The sequence below is a fragment of the Microcaecilia unicolor genome, chromosome 3, assembly GCF_901765095.1.
Source record: "Microcaecilia unicolor chromosome 3, aMicUni1.1, whole genome shotgun sequence".
Taxonomy (NCBI): Eukaryota; Metazoa; Chordata; class Amphibia; order Gymnophiona; family Siphonopidae; genus Microcaecilia; species Microcaecilia unicolor.
In genome coordinates this window covers 221,652,107-221,668,960 of record NC_044033.1, presented here as the reverse complement: position 1 = coordinate 221,668,960, position 16,854 = coordinate 221,652,107, and the positions used below count along the sequence as shown (strand labels likewise).

General features: G+C 47.3%; 1 protein-coding gene across 2 annotated transcripts in view; it reads left to right on the top strand.

Annotated features, from left to right (window-relative positions):
* Nucleotides 1-15,743, top strand: part of LOC115466332 (histo-blood group ABO system transferase 1-like) — an 89,387-nt gene extending 73,644 nt beyond the window's left edge. For both annotated transcript variants that reach the window (XM_030197510.1, XM_030197509.1), the window contains one exon: nucleotides 14,736-15,743. In XM_030197510.1, the coding sequence (XP_030053370.1) occupies nucleotides 14,736-15,405 (670 nt within the window). In that variant the 3' untranslated portion in view covers nucleotides 15,406-15,743. The remainder of the gene's footprint in view (nucleotides 1-14,735) is intronic.
* The last annotated feature ends 1,111 nt before the right edge of the window (nucleotides 15,744-16,854 follow it).

Sequence of the window (16,854 nt, the reverse complement as noted above, 5' to 3'; positions counted from 1 at the left end):
GGGTGCTGAAATTTTTTTTTACAGGTGGTGCATTCCCCACCCCACCCCTCCCCTCCCTCCCTTCCTCTCCCCCTCCCCTCCCTCCCTTCCTCTCCCCCTCCCCTCCATCCCCCTCTCCCCCTCCCCTCTGCCCCCTCCCTTCCCTCAGAGTTCCAGTCCCGCCCTCCGTCTGAGTTCCAGTCCTGCCCTCCCTCCCTCCCCTCTCTCCTTTCCCTCTCTCCCTTCGAGTTCTAGGCCCCCCTCCCTCCCTTTGAGTTCCAAGGACCCCTCCCTTTGAGTTCCAAGGCCCCCTCCCTCCCTCTTTCCGTCCGAGTTCCAAGGCCCCCCTCCCTCCCTCTCTCCCTCCCAGTTGCAGGCCCGCCCTCCCTCTCTCTCTCTCCTTTCCCTCCCTCCCTTTCGAGTTCCAAGGCCCCCCTCCCTCCCTCTCTCTCCTTTCCCTCCCTTCCTTCGAGTTCCAAGGCCCCCCTCCCTCCCTCCCTCCCTGTCCTTTCCCTCCCTCCCTCCTTCCCTTCGAATTCTAAGGCCCCCTCCCTCCCTCCGAGTTCCAAGGCCCCCCTCCCTCCTTCCCTTTCTTCGAGTTCCAAGGCCCCCTCCCTCCAAGTTCCAAGGCCCCCCTCCCTCCCTTTGAGTTCCAAGGCCCCCCTCCCTCCGTCCGTCCGTACGAATTTTAAAAGCCCTCTTCTTACCTCATCAGTGAAAAGCATGCACTCCAGGCTTGGCGCTTCAGCCTTCCCTTCTGTCTCTCAGCTCTGGTCGCGCCCTCATTTCCTGTTTCTGCAAGGGCGGGACCAGAGCCGAGAGACAGAAGGGAAGGCTGAAGTGCCGAGCCTGCAGTGCACGCTTTTCACTGACGAGGTAAGAAGAGGGCTTTTAAAATTCGGACAGACGAATGGATGGAGGGCGGGCCCTGGAACTCGGAGGGATGGATGGACGGCCCTGGAACTCGGAGAAAGGGATGGATGGCTGGCCCGCCCTGCAACTCAGAGGGAGGGAGGGAGGAAGGGACTTTTAAAATTCTGGCTGGGCTGGAAGGGAACTTCCGGTGCGTAAAATATTGGGGGTGCTCGAGCACCCACAGCACCCACGGAGTCGGCGCCTATGATGTAGATCCTTCAAGAGGTAGTGTGTCATGATTTAGGCTCTACACCCTTTCTGATGTTTTGGTGCCACCTCAGTAAGGCCAACACACAATCTCTCCACTGCAAAATGCTATACACAAACTTGTGCAAATACCCACTCATAACCTTACCAAACCATAACAGCACTAATTCCAAGGACAGGATGAGCTACATCCTTATGCGTGGAAAGGCAGCACTGTAATTACACCGGGCTCTAAAACACCAGTACACTACCTAATGAAAAAAAACAAAAACAAAAAAAAAAACAAAAAAGGCTGCAAATACTACACACTAGCAGAATGCTGCATCTTGATCACACATGAAAAACACATGACAACAGATATGACACAAGGAACTAGAAATAAAAAACATATGAAGGCAATATACTGAACTGGAAAGTTACCTCAATAAGTCAGACTCAGCATACAGCAATACTAGAAAAATTGAAACTTACATGCAAAATATCACAGATGCACATTTCCAAAAGCTGACATATTCCAATTAATAAATTCAGAATAAAATACTTTTTTCTACCTTTGTTGTCTGATCATTTAGTTTTTCTATTCGCTTTGGTCCCAGTGTCTCATGTTTTATGCAGTGTCTTCTTTCCATTTGATATTTTTTCTCTCACCATGTCCACCATCCTCTTGTGTCCTTATGCGTCCTGTCTACCATCTGTAGCCCTGTCCCTATCCTTCCTCCAGTTTCAGCATCTACCCTCAAAGTGTTCCGATCCAGCCCTTAAATTCAGCAATTTTCCCTCCATCCTTATCCAGCATTTCTCCTCACTCCCCTCCCCTCCATCCATGTGCATCTACTTCCTCTGTCTTCCCTCCCCTCCATCCATGTCCAGCATTTCTCCTCTCTCCCTTCCCCTCTATCCGTGTGCATCTCCTTCCTTCGTCTTTCCTTCCCTCCATCCTTGTCCAACATTTCTCCTCTCTTCCCTGCCCTCCACTCTATCCATGTCCAGCATTTCTCCTCTCTTCCCTCCTCTCCATCCATGTGAATTTCCTTCCTGACTTCCCTCCCCTCCATCCATGTCCAGCAACTCTCCATTCTCCCCTCCCCTCTCCTCCATCCATATCCAGCAAATTTCCTCTCTCCCCTGCCCCCTTCATTCATCCATCCATGTCCAGCAATTCTCCTCTCTCTCCTGCCCTCCCCTCCATCCATCCATGTCCAGCAACTCTCCATGTTCCCCTGCTCTTCCATCCATCCATATCCAGCAAATTTTCTCTCTCTCCCTCCCCTCCATCCATCCATGTCCAGCAATTCTCCATTCTCTCCTGCCCTCTCCTCCATCCATCCATATCCAGCAAATTTTCTCTCTCTCCTGCCCCCTCCATCCATCCATGGCCAGCAATTCTCCTCTCCCCTCTGCCCTCCCCTCCATGTCCAGCAATGTCTTCACTCCCCCTGCCTTCCCCTCCCATCCATGTCCAGCGATTCTCCCTGCCCTCCCATCCATGTCCAGTGATTCTCCTTTGCCTTCCCCCCATCTATGTGCAACTATTCTCCTTTGACCCCCACCCTTCCCTCCCATCCATGTCCAGTGACTTCGCCGGCTCCCCCTTTTCAGTCCCTGAGTTCTAGTTCCCTCCTTTCCATCCATCCATGTCCAGCAACTCTCCATTCTCCCCTGCCCTCTCCTCCATCCATATTCAGCAAATGTCCTCCCTCCCCTGCTCCCTCCATCCATCCATGTCCAGCAATTCTCCTCACTCCTCTGCCCTCCCCTCCATGTCCAGCAATTTCTCTTCTCTCCCCTGTCCTTTACTCCATGTCCAGGGATTCTCCTTTGCCCCTCTCCTCCATATCCAGTGATTTCACCTCTGTCCCCTGCCCTCCCCTCCCAGCCATGTTCAGCGATTCTCCTCTGCACTCCCCCCTATCCATGTCCAACAATTCTCCTTTGACCCCCTCCCCTCCATGTCCAGTGACTTCCCTAGCTCCCCTTTTCGGTCTCCTTCAGTTCCAACCCAGCCCTACCTGCCTGCCCTGAACTCCCCGACAGCCCTCCTCTCCGTTCCTTCCTGCACCCCCCCCCCCCCCCGTGCGTTTAAACCTTTCATTTTCAGTTGCAGCGATGGCAGTGAAGAAGACAGCACAGCGGGCTCGCCTCCAGCCTTTCCCTTCCCTCACACAGTGTCCCGCCCTCACAGAAACAGGAAAGACATCATCGCAGGAAGGTGGGACACTGAGTGAGGGAAGAGAGAAGCTGGAGGCGAGCCCTCTGTGCTGTCTTCTTCACTGCTGTCGCTGCGACTGAAAAGGTTTAAACGCGGGAGAGGGGAGGAAGGAATGGAGAGGAGTGCTGTCGAGGAGCTGAGGGTGGGAAGGAGGGACCGAGAGCCGCCTACAGCGTTGTGCTGGCCCTGCGTTTGGGGGGCTCGCCCCACCAAACTACGTCCATGCCTAATCCTTGTGGGTCTTTTACAGAACCAACTTTTTTCACTACAAGCCATTTAAATGCAACTCCATGACTTATCTTAATTCATTAAGGGACCCTTTTATTAAGGTGCACTGAAATCTAGGCGTAGCACATTCTAAAGTGGGACTCTCCTATTAGTAAAGCCCAGATTTACCGCGGCCTGTTTTTAAAGCATTTTCTTTTTTTTAGGTCGCATGTCAATGTCATAACAAAACTATGTAAGCCACATTGAGCCTGCAAATAGGTGGGAAAATGTGGGATACAAATGCAATAAATAATAATAATAATAATGTTCACATTACCATGTGGTATCTGCAAAAACTTAGGGCATCTTTTACTAAGGCAAGCTAACATTTTTGGCACGCTAAACGTTAGAGACGCCAATGCATTCCTATGGGCATAACGTTTAGTGTGCCCACAATTTTAGTGTGCACTAAAAACATGAGCGCGCTTTAGTAAAAAATGCCCTTAGGGGCCCTTTTACTAAGCCATACCTAACGAACGTCAATTTAGAATTACCGCCCAGCTACCGCATGGCCTGGGCAGTAATTTCATTTTTCACGAGTGTCCACTATACACACCAGAAAAGTTTTAGTTTCTGGTGCGCAGCGAGGCATTCAATGCATGTAGACCATTACCGCCCAGTTAACGCATGAAACCTTACCACTAAGTAAATGGGTGGCGGTAAGGTCTCAGACCCAAAATGGATGCACACTAATTTTCATTTTGCCGCACATCCACCTTCTGCAAAAGTGTTAAAAAGGCATTTTTTGCAGGTGTGCTAAAAATATGGATCTGCGCGCACCCAAAACCCGCACCTACACTACCGCAGGCCATTTTTCAGCGCACCTTAGTAAAAGGACCCCTCAGATATGGGCACAGAATTTAAATAACATCATACTCAACGGCTTTTTGGGGTGATAGAACTGTAAATATATTTTACCATTCTATTATAGGAGAATAAAAATGACAGATTTGTAACATTTTCCATTAAATTTAAGGATAGGATAAGTAACTTTAGGGTGACTACTTAATCTTTCAGATTGCTCAGGACAGGACTATTCGATTCTGATATAACCTCTCTATGGGAATACTGTAATTTTATAAGAGCACCTATGTGCTTTCGTTAAAATAGTCACCCAGAAGCAGCCCCAAAAGTGCACTAATTCACATGCAGAATTTACTCTTGCTCCATAGATGGTGTATATTTGTTCATGTATTCTATATGTATGTATTCATATACATCATAACTTCACCTTGGTTCTGCCCAACCTATACGCATTTACACCACTTTGTAATCTTATAAGAGCCTTTTCTGTATCTAAAACGGGCTTAAGAAAACAGCAAGGCAAACGGTTTGCAGAATCCAATGTTGATGGTAAATAAAGAGCAGATCCTGTAGAACTGCAGTTTTTATCCTTTATTCCAGTGGTTCCCAAACATTCTCAGGTCACGGCACCCCTAGGTTACACATTTCTTCTCAAGTCTCCTCCCAGCCCCGCCCAGCCCACCCCCCAACAGCATTGAATCCTATCTTTGCTAATGGGAATGCCCAAGCCCCACAAGCCCCACACTCCGAGTTCCAAGCTCCATGCTGCTTGCGCAAGCAAATTTTGTGTCATGCTGCAGCCAGCAACACCTGCATTCCCATGCATGCCCTCCTTCTCTCCCCACTTCCATCCAGCCTCTCCCCTCCTTCTCTTCCCCTTTCATCCAGCCTCTACCCTCCTCACTCTACTTCCATCCAGCCTCTGCCCTCCTTCTCTTCCCCTTTCATCCAGCCTCTACCCTCCTTCTCACCCCACTTCCATCCAGCCTCTGCCATCCTTCTCTCTCCCTTCCATCCCTCCCTCCCTCTCTTGCCAATTTCATCCAACCTTTGCCCTCCCTCTCCCCTTCCATCCAGCCTCTGCCTTCCCTCTCCCCACATTCATCCAACATCTGCTATCCCTCTCTCTCCATTTCGTAGTAACATAGTAACACGGACCGGCATTTTTGATATAAGGTCTAAGTCCAACTTTTGACATTTTGCTAAAAATGTCCAAAATTGAAGTGGGGAATATAGCTATTTTCAAAACAGAAAAACATTTATCTTTTTTTTTTCAAAAATAGCTATTTGCTAGATGTTTTTGTGCTGTGCGTGTTTATCTTTTTGATACATTTTTGGAAAAAAAACAAATCATCCAAGAGAAAAATGCACAAAAATCAAGCCATTGAGATGAAGGAGGAGCCAGCATTCTTAGCAGACTGGCCACACAGAGGTCCCAGAAGAGCAATGGGACACCCTAGCGGGCACTGCAGTAGACTTTATTTTTTTTTATTTTTTTTATTTTTTATTTATTGAATTTCCAATTTTACAAATGAATATCAATTTGTAAGGTAATACAGAGAAACAGTTACAAGGTAATTACAAAATAAAAGATATACATATCTAATCGTAATATTCTTACTCTTCCTTAGACCACAACAATTATTTGGGGGGAGTGGGTTTAGAAAACTAAAAGGAGAATTCAATAAGGAAAATCAAGTTTTAAACCACAATTGGCATAGTCCTGTTCTTTTATCCCGTCATATTCTATTCTCTGATTCAGTTGTTCCAGTCTGGCGGCTAGTTGGATTCTTAGAGTCCAGAAAAACCTTCAGCTGACTTGGCTCAAAAAAGACATATTTAACACCTAATAAACGTATCACACATTTACAGGGATAAACCAATGTAAAAGTTGCACCCAAAGTTTTTACATCTTCTCTCAGGGTCAAGAATTGTTTTCTTCTTTGCTGGGTCACCTTTGTAACATCAGGGTATACCCATATTTTTTTTACCACAAAAGAGTGCTGTAGAGTTTTTGAAATATAATTTCATAATCATATTTAAGTCCTGCTCGAATACAAAAGATACTATCAGAGTCCCCCGGTTAGATATTTCAACCATAGAGTCTTCTAATAATGCAGTTAAATTCTGCAAGTCAATCTCATTTCTCTGAGGGGCTATGTTCACCATATTTACTGATTGAGAAGCCTCTCCACGCTTCTGAATATTTGGAAGGTAATACACTTTATTACAAGGGGGAATATCTTTAGGAGAGAGCTTCAGAATCTCTTGTTGATATTTTTTGAAGAAATCGTGAGATGAAAGTGCAGGTGAAATCGGAAAATTCAGTAGTCTGAGTGTAAGACGTCGATTAAAGTTCTCAATTTGCTCTATTTTGCAAGATGTTAGCATTTTATCTTTAACCAAGGTGTCCACAGTCAATTTCACTGTATTTACCTCCTCTTTTACCTGAGATACTTGATTTGTTACCTCTATTTTTATTTTATCAAAAACTTCCGACATTGTAGACAGTTTACTCACTATTGTAGAGATTTCTTTATTCGATTTAGCCACCTCAGCCGCTAGTCCCTGGACCGCTTGCCAAATAGCCGTCAGGGTAACTTCCTGTGGGGCACCTTGCTCCAGAATGTTTCCTTCTGCTTGTCCAGGGGAGGAATCGCCGATCAGGCTCAAACTTTCGGCGTCTTCCGTCTCAGCTTGGCCTGCTAACCCCGCCCTGGAACTTGCAGGACACGGAGGTCGCGTCAGCTCAGGCGGCGATAGCGTGGTATCCGGCCCCAGAATAGACGTCGCTCCTTCGGCGTCACTCAACGCGGGACTCGCCAAACCATGTTCCACCGGGAAGCTTGTCATGTAGCGGTCTAGGGTCTGCTGTATCGGAGACGAAGTAAAGGCTATCGGCGGTTGCCTTTTAATCGCCCGCTTTCCGCTTAGTATGAGGCATTTCAACACAGGAAAAATAAGAATGAGGTATTTCCAGCAGGATCCCGAGACGCTCACGCAGCAAGCTAGGACGCCATCTTACCACTCCCCCCTTGCAGTAGACTTTAAATAAATGCTCCCTTGTCTTCTGAGCCCCCCAAAACCCACTTCCCCCCAACTGTAAACCACTACAATAGCCCTTATGGGTGAAGGGGGCACCAATATTTGGATACAGTGAGCTTCTGGTGAGTTTTGGAGGGCTCACAGTTTCCACCACAAGTGTAACAGGTAGGGGGAGGTATAGGCCTGGGTCCACCTGTATGCAGTGCACTGCACCCACCACTAGCCTACTCCAGGGACCTGCATGCCGCTCTAATGGACCTGAGTATTACATCTGAGGCTGGCATGCAATTTTAATTTTAATACGTACCTCCATCCTTAACCAATGTAGTTCATGTAATAAAGGACTAACTTCGCTATATTTTCCCAGGCCATATATTATTAGAGTGGCCAAATTTTGTAATACTGCAATCGATTCAGCTGTTTGCCGATATTATAGTATAATGAATTACAGTAATCGAGATGAGAGATCAAGATTGCTTGGACAAGTGTCCTGAAATTAGATGAACTCCATGACGATCTAATAACGTAATTTATGAAAATGAAAAAAAAAATTCTGGCTAAAGCATTGATCTGATGTTAGTAAGTGTTAGAGTCTAACATTTTTCCTAACACTTTAGTACTTGATTCGATCTTTAAAAAGGTTCCAGAGGAAAAGTATATTCCTTCAGAACCGATTTTCTGATAGTCGCCAAACCATACAACTTTAGTCTTTTGGGTGTTAAGTTTTAAGAAATTTGCTAATGCCCATTCTTCAATCAGCGTTATATATTGTTTTATCAATAAAAAAGTTTTATCTAAGGATTTTTTGCACTGGGCAAAGAACAAAAATATCATCTGCGTAAGATACTGAAAAAATACCTTTAGATTGTAAGTATCCTCCTAGATGGCTCATGTAGACATTAAAAGGCTAAGGCAATAAAGACCCCTGAGGAACCCCACAATATGATTTAAATATCTGCTGGCATCTGTGTCAGCTGAGGTAGGCGGAGCTTGCTCCCACACCTCAATGTTTATAGGAGTAATATTTGTCAGCGGAGCTTACTCCCATGCCTCCAAACACAGAATTGTGATCAGAGCACTGAGATAGACAGAAATTCTGTAACAGCATAAGATGACAACTTGCTGAAGAAAAAGCACACAGTCACCAGATACAATGGCACCAAATTGATTAGATTAAATTACAGGCAACTCTGCGTTAGAATGAAAGCACAAAAACCAATTCTAATGGTAAAAGCACTTTTAAAACAATTTCAGCATAAAAATATAAAAACACAATGCAGGAGAGCAATTATAAGTTACTAGTAAAAAAGGCCCGTTTCTCTGAGCAATGAAACGGGCGCTAGCAAGGTTTACCTGCGGCAGCGATGGGAGGGCGCAGGACGGCAGCGTGGGGAGGGTGCAGGTGGGGGTTTTTTTTTGGAGGGCGGCAGCTATGGGGTCCCGGCGGATCAGGTGTTGGACGGCACTCCTCCCCCTGCGTAGCTCGGTGTTTGTCGCTGTGCGTCAGGGGGGTGGAGGCCCTGCGTAGGGTGCTGTTTCTCGCAATGCGTCGGGGGGGTAGTGTCGGAGGGCGGTGGAACTGGCAACTGGCTGAGTGTCATAGCCCCGCCCTCCACGTCATCAAGTTGTGACGCGAGGGCAGGGCAGACACTCATGGGATCTTGCAACTACAAATTTACATTTAGAATGTTGGTGTTGTGAATTATGTGTGGACTAGTAAAAAAGGCCCTTTCTGACACAAATGAAACGGGCGCTAGCAAGGTTTTCCTCGGAGTGTGTATGTTTGTGAGAGTGTATGTGAGAGTGACTGTTTGAGAGTCGAGAGTGAAAGTGTGATTGTGTGAGAGAGAGCGTGAGTCTGGGGTGTGAGTGTGTTTGTGAGAGAGTGTGTGTGTGAGAATGAGAGTGTGTGTGAGTGTGTATGTGAGAGACAGTGTGAGTGAGAGTGTGTGTGTGTGGGCGAGAGAGAGAGTGTGTGTGAGACACAGATTCTCTGTTTGAGTGAGTGTATGAGACCAAGCGAGTGTGTGAGTGACTGTGTGGCACATAGAGAGTGAATGTGATACAGTGTGAGACAGAGTGTGTGAGAGTGAGAAAGACATTGGATATGAGAGAGAGAGTGTGAGCCGTGCCCTCCCAATCCATGGCCATCTGTCCCCTGCCCCCTCCATTCATCCTTTCCAGCAATTCCCCTCTGTCCCTGAGCCCTGCCCTCCCAATCCATGGCCATCCATGTTTGTCTGTCACCTGCCCCCTCCATTCATCCCTATCCAGCATTTCCCCTCTCTGCTTGAGGCCTGCCCTGCATCCATATCCATCCATGCCCATCTGTCCCCTCCATTCATCCCTATGCAGCAATTCCCCTCTCCCTGAGTCCTGCCCTTCCAATCCATGCCCATCCATGCTCCTCTGTCACCTGGCCCCTCCATTTTTCCCTATCCAGCATTTCCCCTCTCTGCCTGAGGCCTGCCCTGCAATCCATATCCATCCATGCCCATCTGTCCCCTCCATTCATCCCTATGCAGCAATTCCCCTCTCCCTGAGTCCTGCCCTTCCAATCCATGCCCATCCATGCTCCTCTGTCACCTGGCCCCATCCATTTTTCCCTATCCAGCATTTCCCCTCTCTGCCTGAGGCCTGCTCTGCAATCCATATCCATCCATGCCCATCTGTCCCCTCACTCATCCCTATCCAGCAATTCCCCTCTCCCTCACTCCTGCCCTTCCAATCCATGCCCATCCATGCTCCTCTGTCACCTGGCCCCTCCATTTTTCCCTATCCAGCATTTCCCCTCTCTGCCTGAGGCCTGCTCTGTAATCCATATCCATCCATGCCCATCTGTCCCCTCCATTCATCCCTATCCAGCAATTCCCCTCTCCCTGAGTCCTGCCCTTCCAATCCATGCCCATCCATGCTCATCTGTCACCTGGCCCCCTCCATTTTTCCCTATCCAGCATTTCCCCTCTCTGCCTGAGGCCTGCTCTGTAATCCATGCTCCTCTGTCCCCTGCCCCCTCCATTCATCCATTTCCAGTAATTCCCATCTCTCCCTGTGCCCTGCCCTCCTAATCCATACCCATCCATGCTCCTCTGTCCCCTGCCGCCTCCATTCATCCTTTTCCAGCAAGTCCCCTCTCGCCCTTCCATGACCCCCCCCTCGCATCCATGCTACGCTCTCTCCCATGTCCCAGCCTGGCCCGCCCTCTTCTTCCCCCCCCTTCGCATCCATGCCTCGCATCCATGCCCCCACCCCTTCGCATCCATGCATCCCTTTTTTTTTTAAAAATTCTTTTTAACTTTACCTCCGTGGCGGTTCGTGCAGCGAAGCGTCAGGGAAGGAGGCGGCGCTCCCGACGTCTAGCTTTCCCTTCGCTGTGTTCCGCCTTGGCGGAAGGCTAGATGTCGGGAGCGCCGCCTCCTTCCCTGACGTTTCGCTTCCGGATTTGTTTGTTTGTCGCGAGGCGGGGCAGAGACGGCTGGCTGGCTTGAAGGCTTCACACCACGAATCCCCGAACCCTTCAGCCTCAGCCTGGGAGTGACGTCAGATGGCTTCAAGGCTTCAAGGCTTCAAGGCTTCAGGCTTCAGGCTTCAAGGCTTCAAGGCTTCAGACTTCCGGCTTCAAGCTTCTGGCTTCACAGAACGTTGTCTTCAGAACGTTCACGGTGCGTTTTATTATAGATGGGGCGTGGCTGAGGGCGGGTCTATGAGTGAGAGTGAGAGTGAGTGGTGCTGACAGCCTAGAAGACTACAGGGCTTCAGTGTTTCCCTGCCACACAGTGAGGTTCAGAACGTTGGAGGTGAGAATTATTTATATAGATAAGCAATTACTCAGGATGAAGACAGAGATATAGAAACTTTTAGAGGCCACAACCTCTGCAAATGAAAAGAAAGGGAAGTTTTTAGTTTGTTTGTTTTTCTTTATAGGATGGATGGAGGAAAAGCAGTGGCATAGCCAGACAACTAATTTGGGGTGGGCCTGAACTCAAAGTGGGTGGGTGGGTGGGCACCTCCCAACTCAAAATATACTTTAGCTTATGAGGATCCCTAAGCTCTGTCAGTTGAAGACTTCCTCTGAAGACTGTCAGAGCTCCCTTTTACCAAGTTTAGCAGGCAGCAGCAACATCATCGATATCAGCACCCCACATATGCTTAGTTGTCAGTGGCTCGAAGATGATGCCACCGTCTGCCAAGCTTAGTAGAAGGGAGTTTTAGCTGCCTTCAGAAGAGGTTCTCAGTTGGGGATCCCCACCAGCTACAGCAGGGGTCAGGTATTGTTAGATATGCTAGGGCCCAGGACATAAAATAAAGAAGCCCTCCCCCCAATTCCCTCTCTTCACTGCCTCCCCTCCAATCTTTCCACCTACCAATACAATCACACTGACAGACCCTCACCAAATACAGAACAAGGAATCACAAATTAGAAATAAAAATATGTAGACAAAACCTGAACTCGGAACCTCGCCATGTACTGCAACAGTGGAGCAATAAAAACAGAAATGTATTTCTTTTTCTACTGAACACAATAAAATTACATCCGCAATGCACATTTCTCAAGCTAACATATTTCAGTTAATAAATTAAAAATAAAATGCCTTTTCTACCTTTGTTGTCTGTTCATTTCTTTCCATCATTTTAGTTTTAGTTTCTCTTTTCCACTTTCCTGTCTTTTTGTTAATTCTCCTTCAAGCAGCTGCTGTTGATTTGTCTTTTCTCCACTCTCATCAATTGCTTCACTACACTTGCCTCTGATATATTAATCTTTCTATTTTATGTCTTTCCTCTCATTTTTTTTCTTTCCTGCTCTCTGTCCACTCAGATTTTACCCTCTTTCTAACCCCTTTCCTTTTCAGATACCTATCAGATTTCCATCTTCTCCTTTCACCCACTAGCTCTCCTATTCCCCATCTCACTCCTTCGCCAGCCTTCCAGCTTTAGTCTTCTCCCATTATCATATTTCTACCCCCTGTATTCACTATCCTCCTCTTGCTCATTTCCTTACCATCCCCCTTGGCCTCTCCCACTTGGTTCCTCTATCCCAAGGTCTCCCTCCTTCCAACCCTTCTAGCCCAGCATCTGCTCCCTCTTTCTCCCCCCCCCCCCCCCCACCCCCCCCCTCCCAGCATCTTCCTGTCCCTTCTCCCTTTCCTCTTGCCCCCCCCTGGAGGCCAGCAGTTATCTCTCTCTCCCTCCCACCCATAGTCCAGCATGTCTCCCTCGCTCCCTTCTATCCCTGAATCCAACTCCCTCCTTCTTCCCCCCTCCTGTGCAGCATCTCTTCTTCCCTCTCCTCCACCTTCATGTTCAACATCATTCCCTCTCTTTTTCCTCTTCTCTCTCTTCCATTGTCCACTCTCTCTCTTCTCTATTTCTCTCACCCTTGCATCCCTAACATCTCTCTCTCCCACCCATGCAGCACTCCATCCCTTCCCACCCTCCCAGGTTCAACATTTTTTCTCCTCTTAACCTTCATCCCTCCTGTGCAGCATCTCTCCTCCTACCTCCCCACCCCTCATCCAACAATTATCCCACTCTCTCCCTCTCCTTGAAGCATCTCTCCCTCTCTCCTCCCCATGTCCAACAGTGATCCCTCTCTTCTACCTGCCCATGCAGCATCTGTCCTTCTCCTCCACTTCCATGCCCAACAATTTCCCCTCTCTGAAGATTCCTGGCATCTCTTCCTCTAGGAGATCGTGGGGGATCACTTAACTCCACTCCCTTGACCCTTCCCCTTTTTACCTTTAAATCCTTTAGTTCTTCACCGGCAACAAGCAGCAACACATTCCCTGTGCTCACACCAGCCCCGAGCCTTCCCTTTGATGCAACTTCCTGTTTGTGGGACCAGGAATTTGCATTAGAGGGAAGGGTCAGAGCCGGTGCAAGCGAAGAGGAATGAGTTGCTGTTCGCTGCTGGTGAAGACCTAAAGAATTTAAAGGTACCAGGAGGGCAGGGGAGTAGAGTAAAATGACCCCCCAGATTGTCTGGGGGGAGGGAGAAATGTTGGGGGGCGGCAGGGGGCAGGGTTGTCATGCCCACCCATTTTGGGCTCAGACCCACCCAAAATTGGGTGTCTGGCTACGCCCCTGGTCCTCCCTCATGCTCCCCCTTCCATTCAGCCTAAGCCCCTTCTGTGATTCTTTCCCCCAAATCAGCATCTGTCTCCTCTCTGTTCCTGCCCCCCCCCCCCCCACACACACACCCATCCCTGCCGCTGCTACTTTTATAGATGAGCAGCAGCAGTGGCAAAAGAAGCTGCAGCCACGTGAGACCAGACTCTCCATACAAGCGGCTATGGGCTGTGCCCCGGAGGCCGGAACAGGAAGTATGTCTGGGGAGCAGAATCATCAGCCATGTATGTGAAGAGTCTGGTGCCGCATGGCTGCAGCTTGTTTTGCCAGTGCTGCTGCTGCTCATGAAGAAAGCAGCAGGGGTGGGTATGTGTGGGGGAGCAGGAAGAGAGGACTAAGGTAGACGCTGGATTGGGGGGAGTAGTAGTGGTTCAGGTGATGGCAGGAGGGAGGCTGGGATTTGCTGTGGCACCCCTGAGTTCGCTGCGGTGCACAGTTTGGGAACTGCTGCTTTACTCAAATAAAACACATAAATATTTCACTTTTTAATATTTATGGGGCCAATATTCAGACCACAGGAGTAAGACCGGCACTGAATATCCGGCTTATTTTTGGGCAGTTTAAAGATAACCGGCTAAGTCAATATTCAGATTTAGCCAGCTATCTGTAAACTGGCCAAAGATATACCAGGTTTTCACATGGCCAAATATGGCTGCGAAACCTGGTTTAAAAATCGGCGGATAGCCGGTTCTATTGGAAAATACAATCGGCTATATGGTAGCCGCTAACCAGGGATATTCAGCGGAGGAAAGCTGGTTATTCCCCACTGAATATCGATGGATAGCTGGTTAAGCACTATTTAACTGGTCAGCAGCCATTCTGACTAGTTAAATAGCGCTGAATATCAGGGGATATGTGTTTTTTTTTCTTTATTATTTGAATTGTCTTTTATTACTGACTTTATGCATGCATGTCCACAGTAATTTACTGCCCCTGAAGCAGCCCTTCTGGGAGAAAACATGGCCCTGTAGGACATGTGTGTATAAAGACCTGACAGTTTTAGTAGTGAATAAATGATACTGTCTGCAATTCTACTTGGTCTGCTCTTTATTTACCATCTAAAACAGGCTTTACATGAGGAAAATGCTTTTTGGACCTGTGGTTCTGACCTTCCTACTCAAGATATTTAGAATTATTTCCTTGTTAGGACATAATATTAATAAGAAAAAAATTGTTTTTCAAGGTATATAAAATTACTTAAGAAGTTCCTAGAATCTGCAGAGAGATACTTCATGAAAGAAGGAATGGTGAACTACTATGTCTTTACTGATCGTCCTGATGAAGTGAAAGCTCTCAATCTGGAAATAAGCAGAACATTGAGGATCATCACAGTTCCTGAATACTCTAACTGGGAACAGGCTGTTCTGGGAAGGATGGAGGTCCTCAAAAACCAAACTGAACTGTTATTTCAGAAGGAGGTGGACTATCTAGTCAGTTTAGATACAGATATAGTGATGTTGAACCCTATAGGAGTGGAGATCCTTGGGGACTTGGTAAGCGTGATTCATCCTGCACTTTACCATAGTCAACGTAAAAATTTACCGTATGAAAGGCGCCCAGCTTCTCGAGCTTTTATTCCCGAAGATGAAGGAGATTTTTACTACCAGGTAAATTTCTTTCTTGGGACAGTGCAGAGGATCTACCATTTGACAAAAACATGCTATGAAGGCATCCAGATAGACAAAGCCAATGGTATTCAAGCAAGGGTCTTTGAAGAAAGTCACTTTAACAAGTATCTTGTCTACAATAAACCCACAAAAGTGTTGTCTCCTGAATATATATGGAGCAACAGTCTTGGGAGCCCAAAGGACATAAAGATTAAACGGGTGAACCATGGAGATAAACATTTTTAAAAAGCATACGTGAAGCATGTATGTGTGTGTGTTTCTAGTGGTGTTGTTTCTGTACATGTCTTTGTCTTGGAGGAGAGAAGTGAGAGAGAGATTTGAATGGTGCAGTATCCAAACATTCTATTGCAGTGGTTCCCTACCCTGGTCCTGGAGGCACCCCAACCTGACAGGCTGGGGTGCCTCCAAGACCAGGTTTGGGAACCACTGTTCTATTGGATTGGAAAGAATAATATTAAACCAAGTGCAAAAATAAATCAATCTATTAGATGCAGCTGACAACAGATTTCTTAGAGTGGATTTTACAGGGTGCCGCTGTCCCACAGCCAGGGCTGGATTAATACCATGTTAATCCCCAAACAAATACATTTGTAGGCCTCTACCATGGACCCCTATTTACTTCTTTTCTCAACCCCTATATAGAATATCATTTGTTGTTTCCATGCTCCCCATTGGGATCCTTGTTCATGGGTTTCAAGAGTGAGGAAAGCTGCAGGGCTTAGTTCTGGTATGGTGGCAACAGTAGATTGTGACTAAACATGGGGTCTGTGAAAGCAGATGCTTCAAATGGATTGTCCAAGTGGTGAGTGTGGTGAGATGAGAAATAGGGATATTGGGAATTCATTTTCATACTCCACTGCCTTTGGTACAAAGCAGAGATGCCAATGATGGACACCCCCACAAAGGGAGCTTGAAGACTGTGAACACAGATTTCAGAATTCAAAGTTGACTCAAAGGGTTAAGTGTACAAGAATGATAAAGAGAAAGGGATTTTCTGTGCAAGAATGATAAGGAGAAAGGGATTTTCTGTGCATTATGTATTAGTAGAAGAATGTACCTAGCAAAGGTCAGAATTTGCATGGACAGGAATGATGCATGTGATAGAAAGAATGTGTTTGTCTCTTGGCTCAAAGTCAAAGGGAACAGACAAAACAAACTTTTTGTTGTAAGTAGCTGAAGTCAATGTTCTGTCTAAGCTGGGTAGCTGCATGGTTACACACCTTTTAAGTTGCTGCGCAGCAAGGGCACCAGGACCTTCCCCACCTCCCTCTCCCCTTCCATCCAGCATCTGCCCTCTTTTTCTTCCCCCTTTTATCCAGGATGTGTTTTCTTTCTCCCCCCCCCCCCTTCATCTAGTGTCTGCCCCGTTTCCTCACTTCCATGTAGGATCTGCTCTCTTTTTCTTGAAGGGAGGAGCGGAGAGAGAACGAGGACAGACGCTCGATGGAAGAGGGAGAAAAAGAGGGCAGATGCTGGATGAAAGGGGAGAGAAAGAAGGCAGAGGCTGGATGAAAGAAAGGGAGAAATAGGGCAGAGGATGGATAGTGGGGGGGGCAGGGGATAAGAAAGAGGAGAGAGTTAGTGAGAGATTGGGGAATAAGAGGAAGTGGAATAGGAGATCCAGGGTGAGAGAAATAGATGGAAATGTAGGGACAAAGCATGTAGCACTACAGT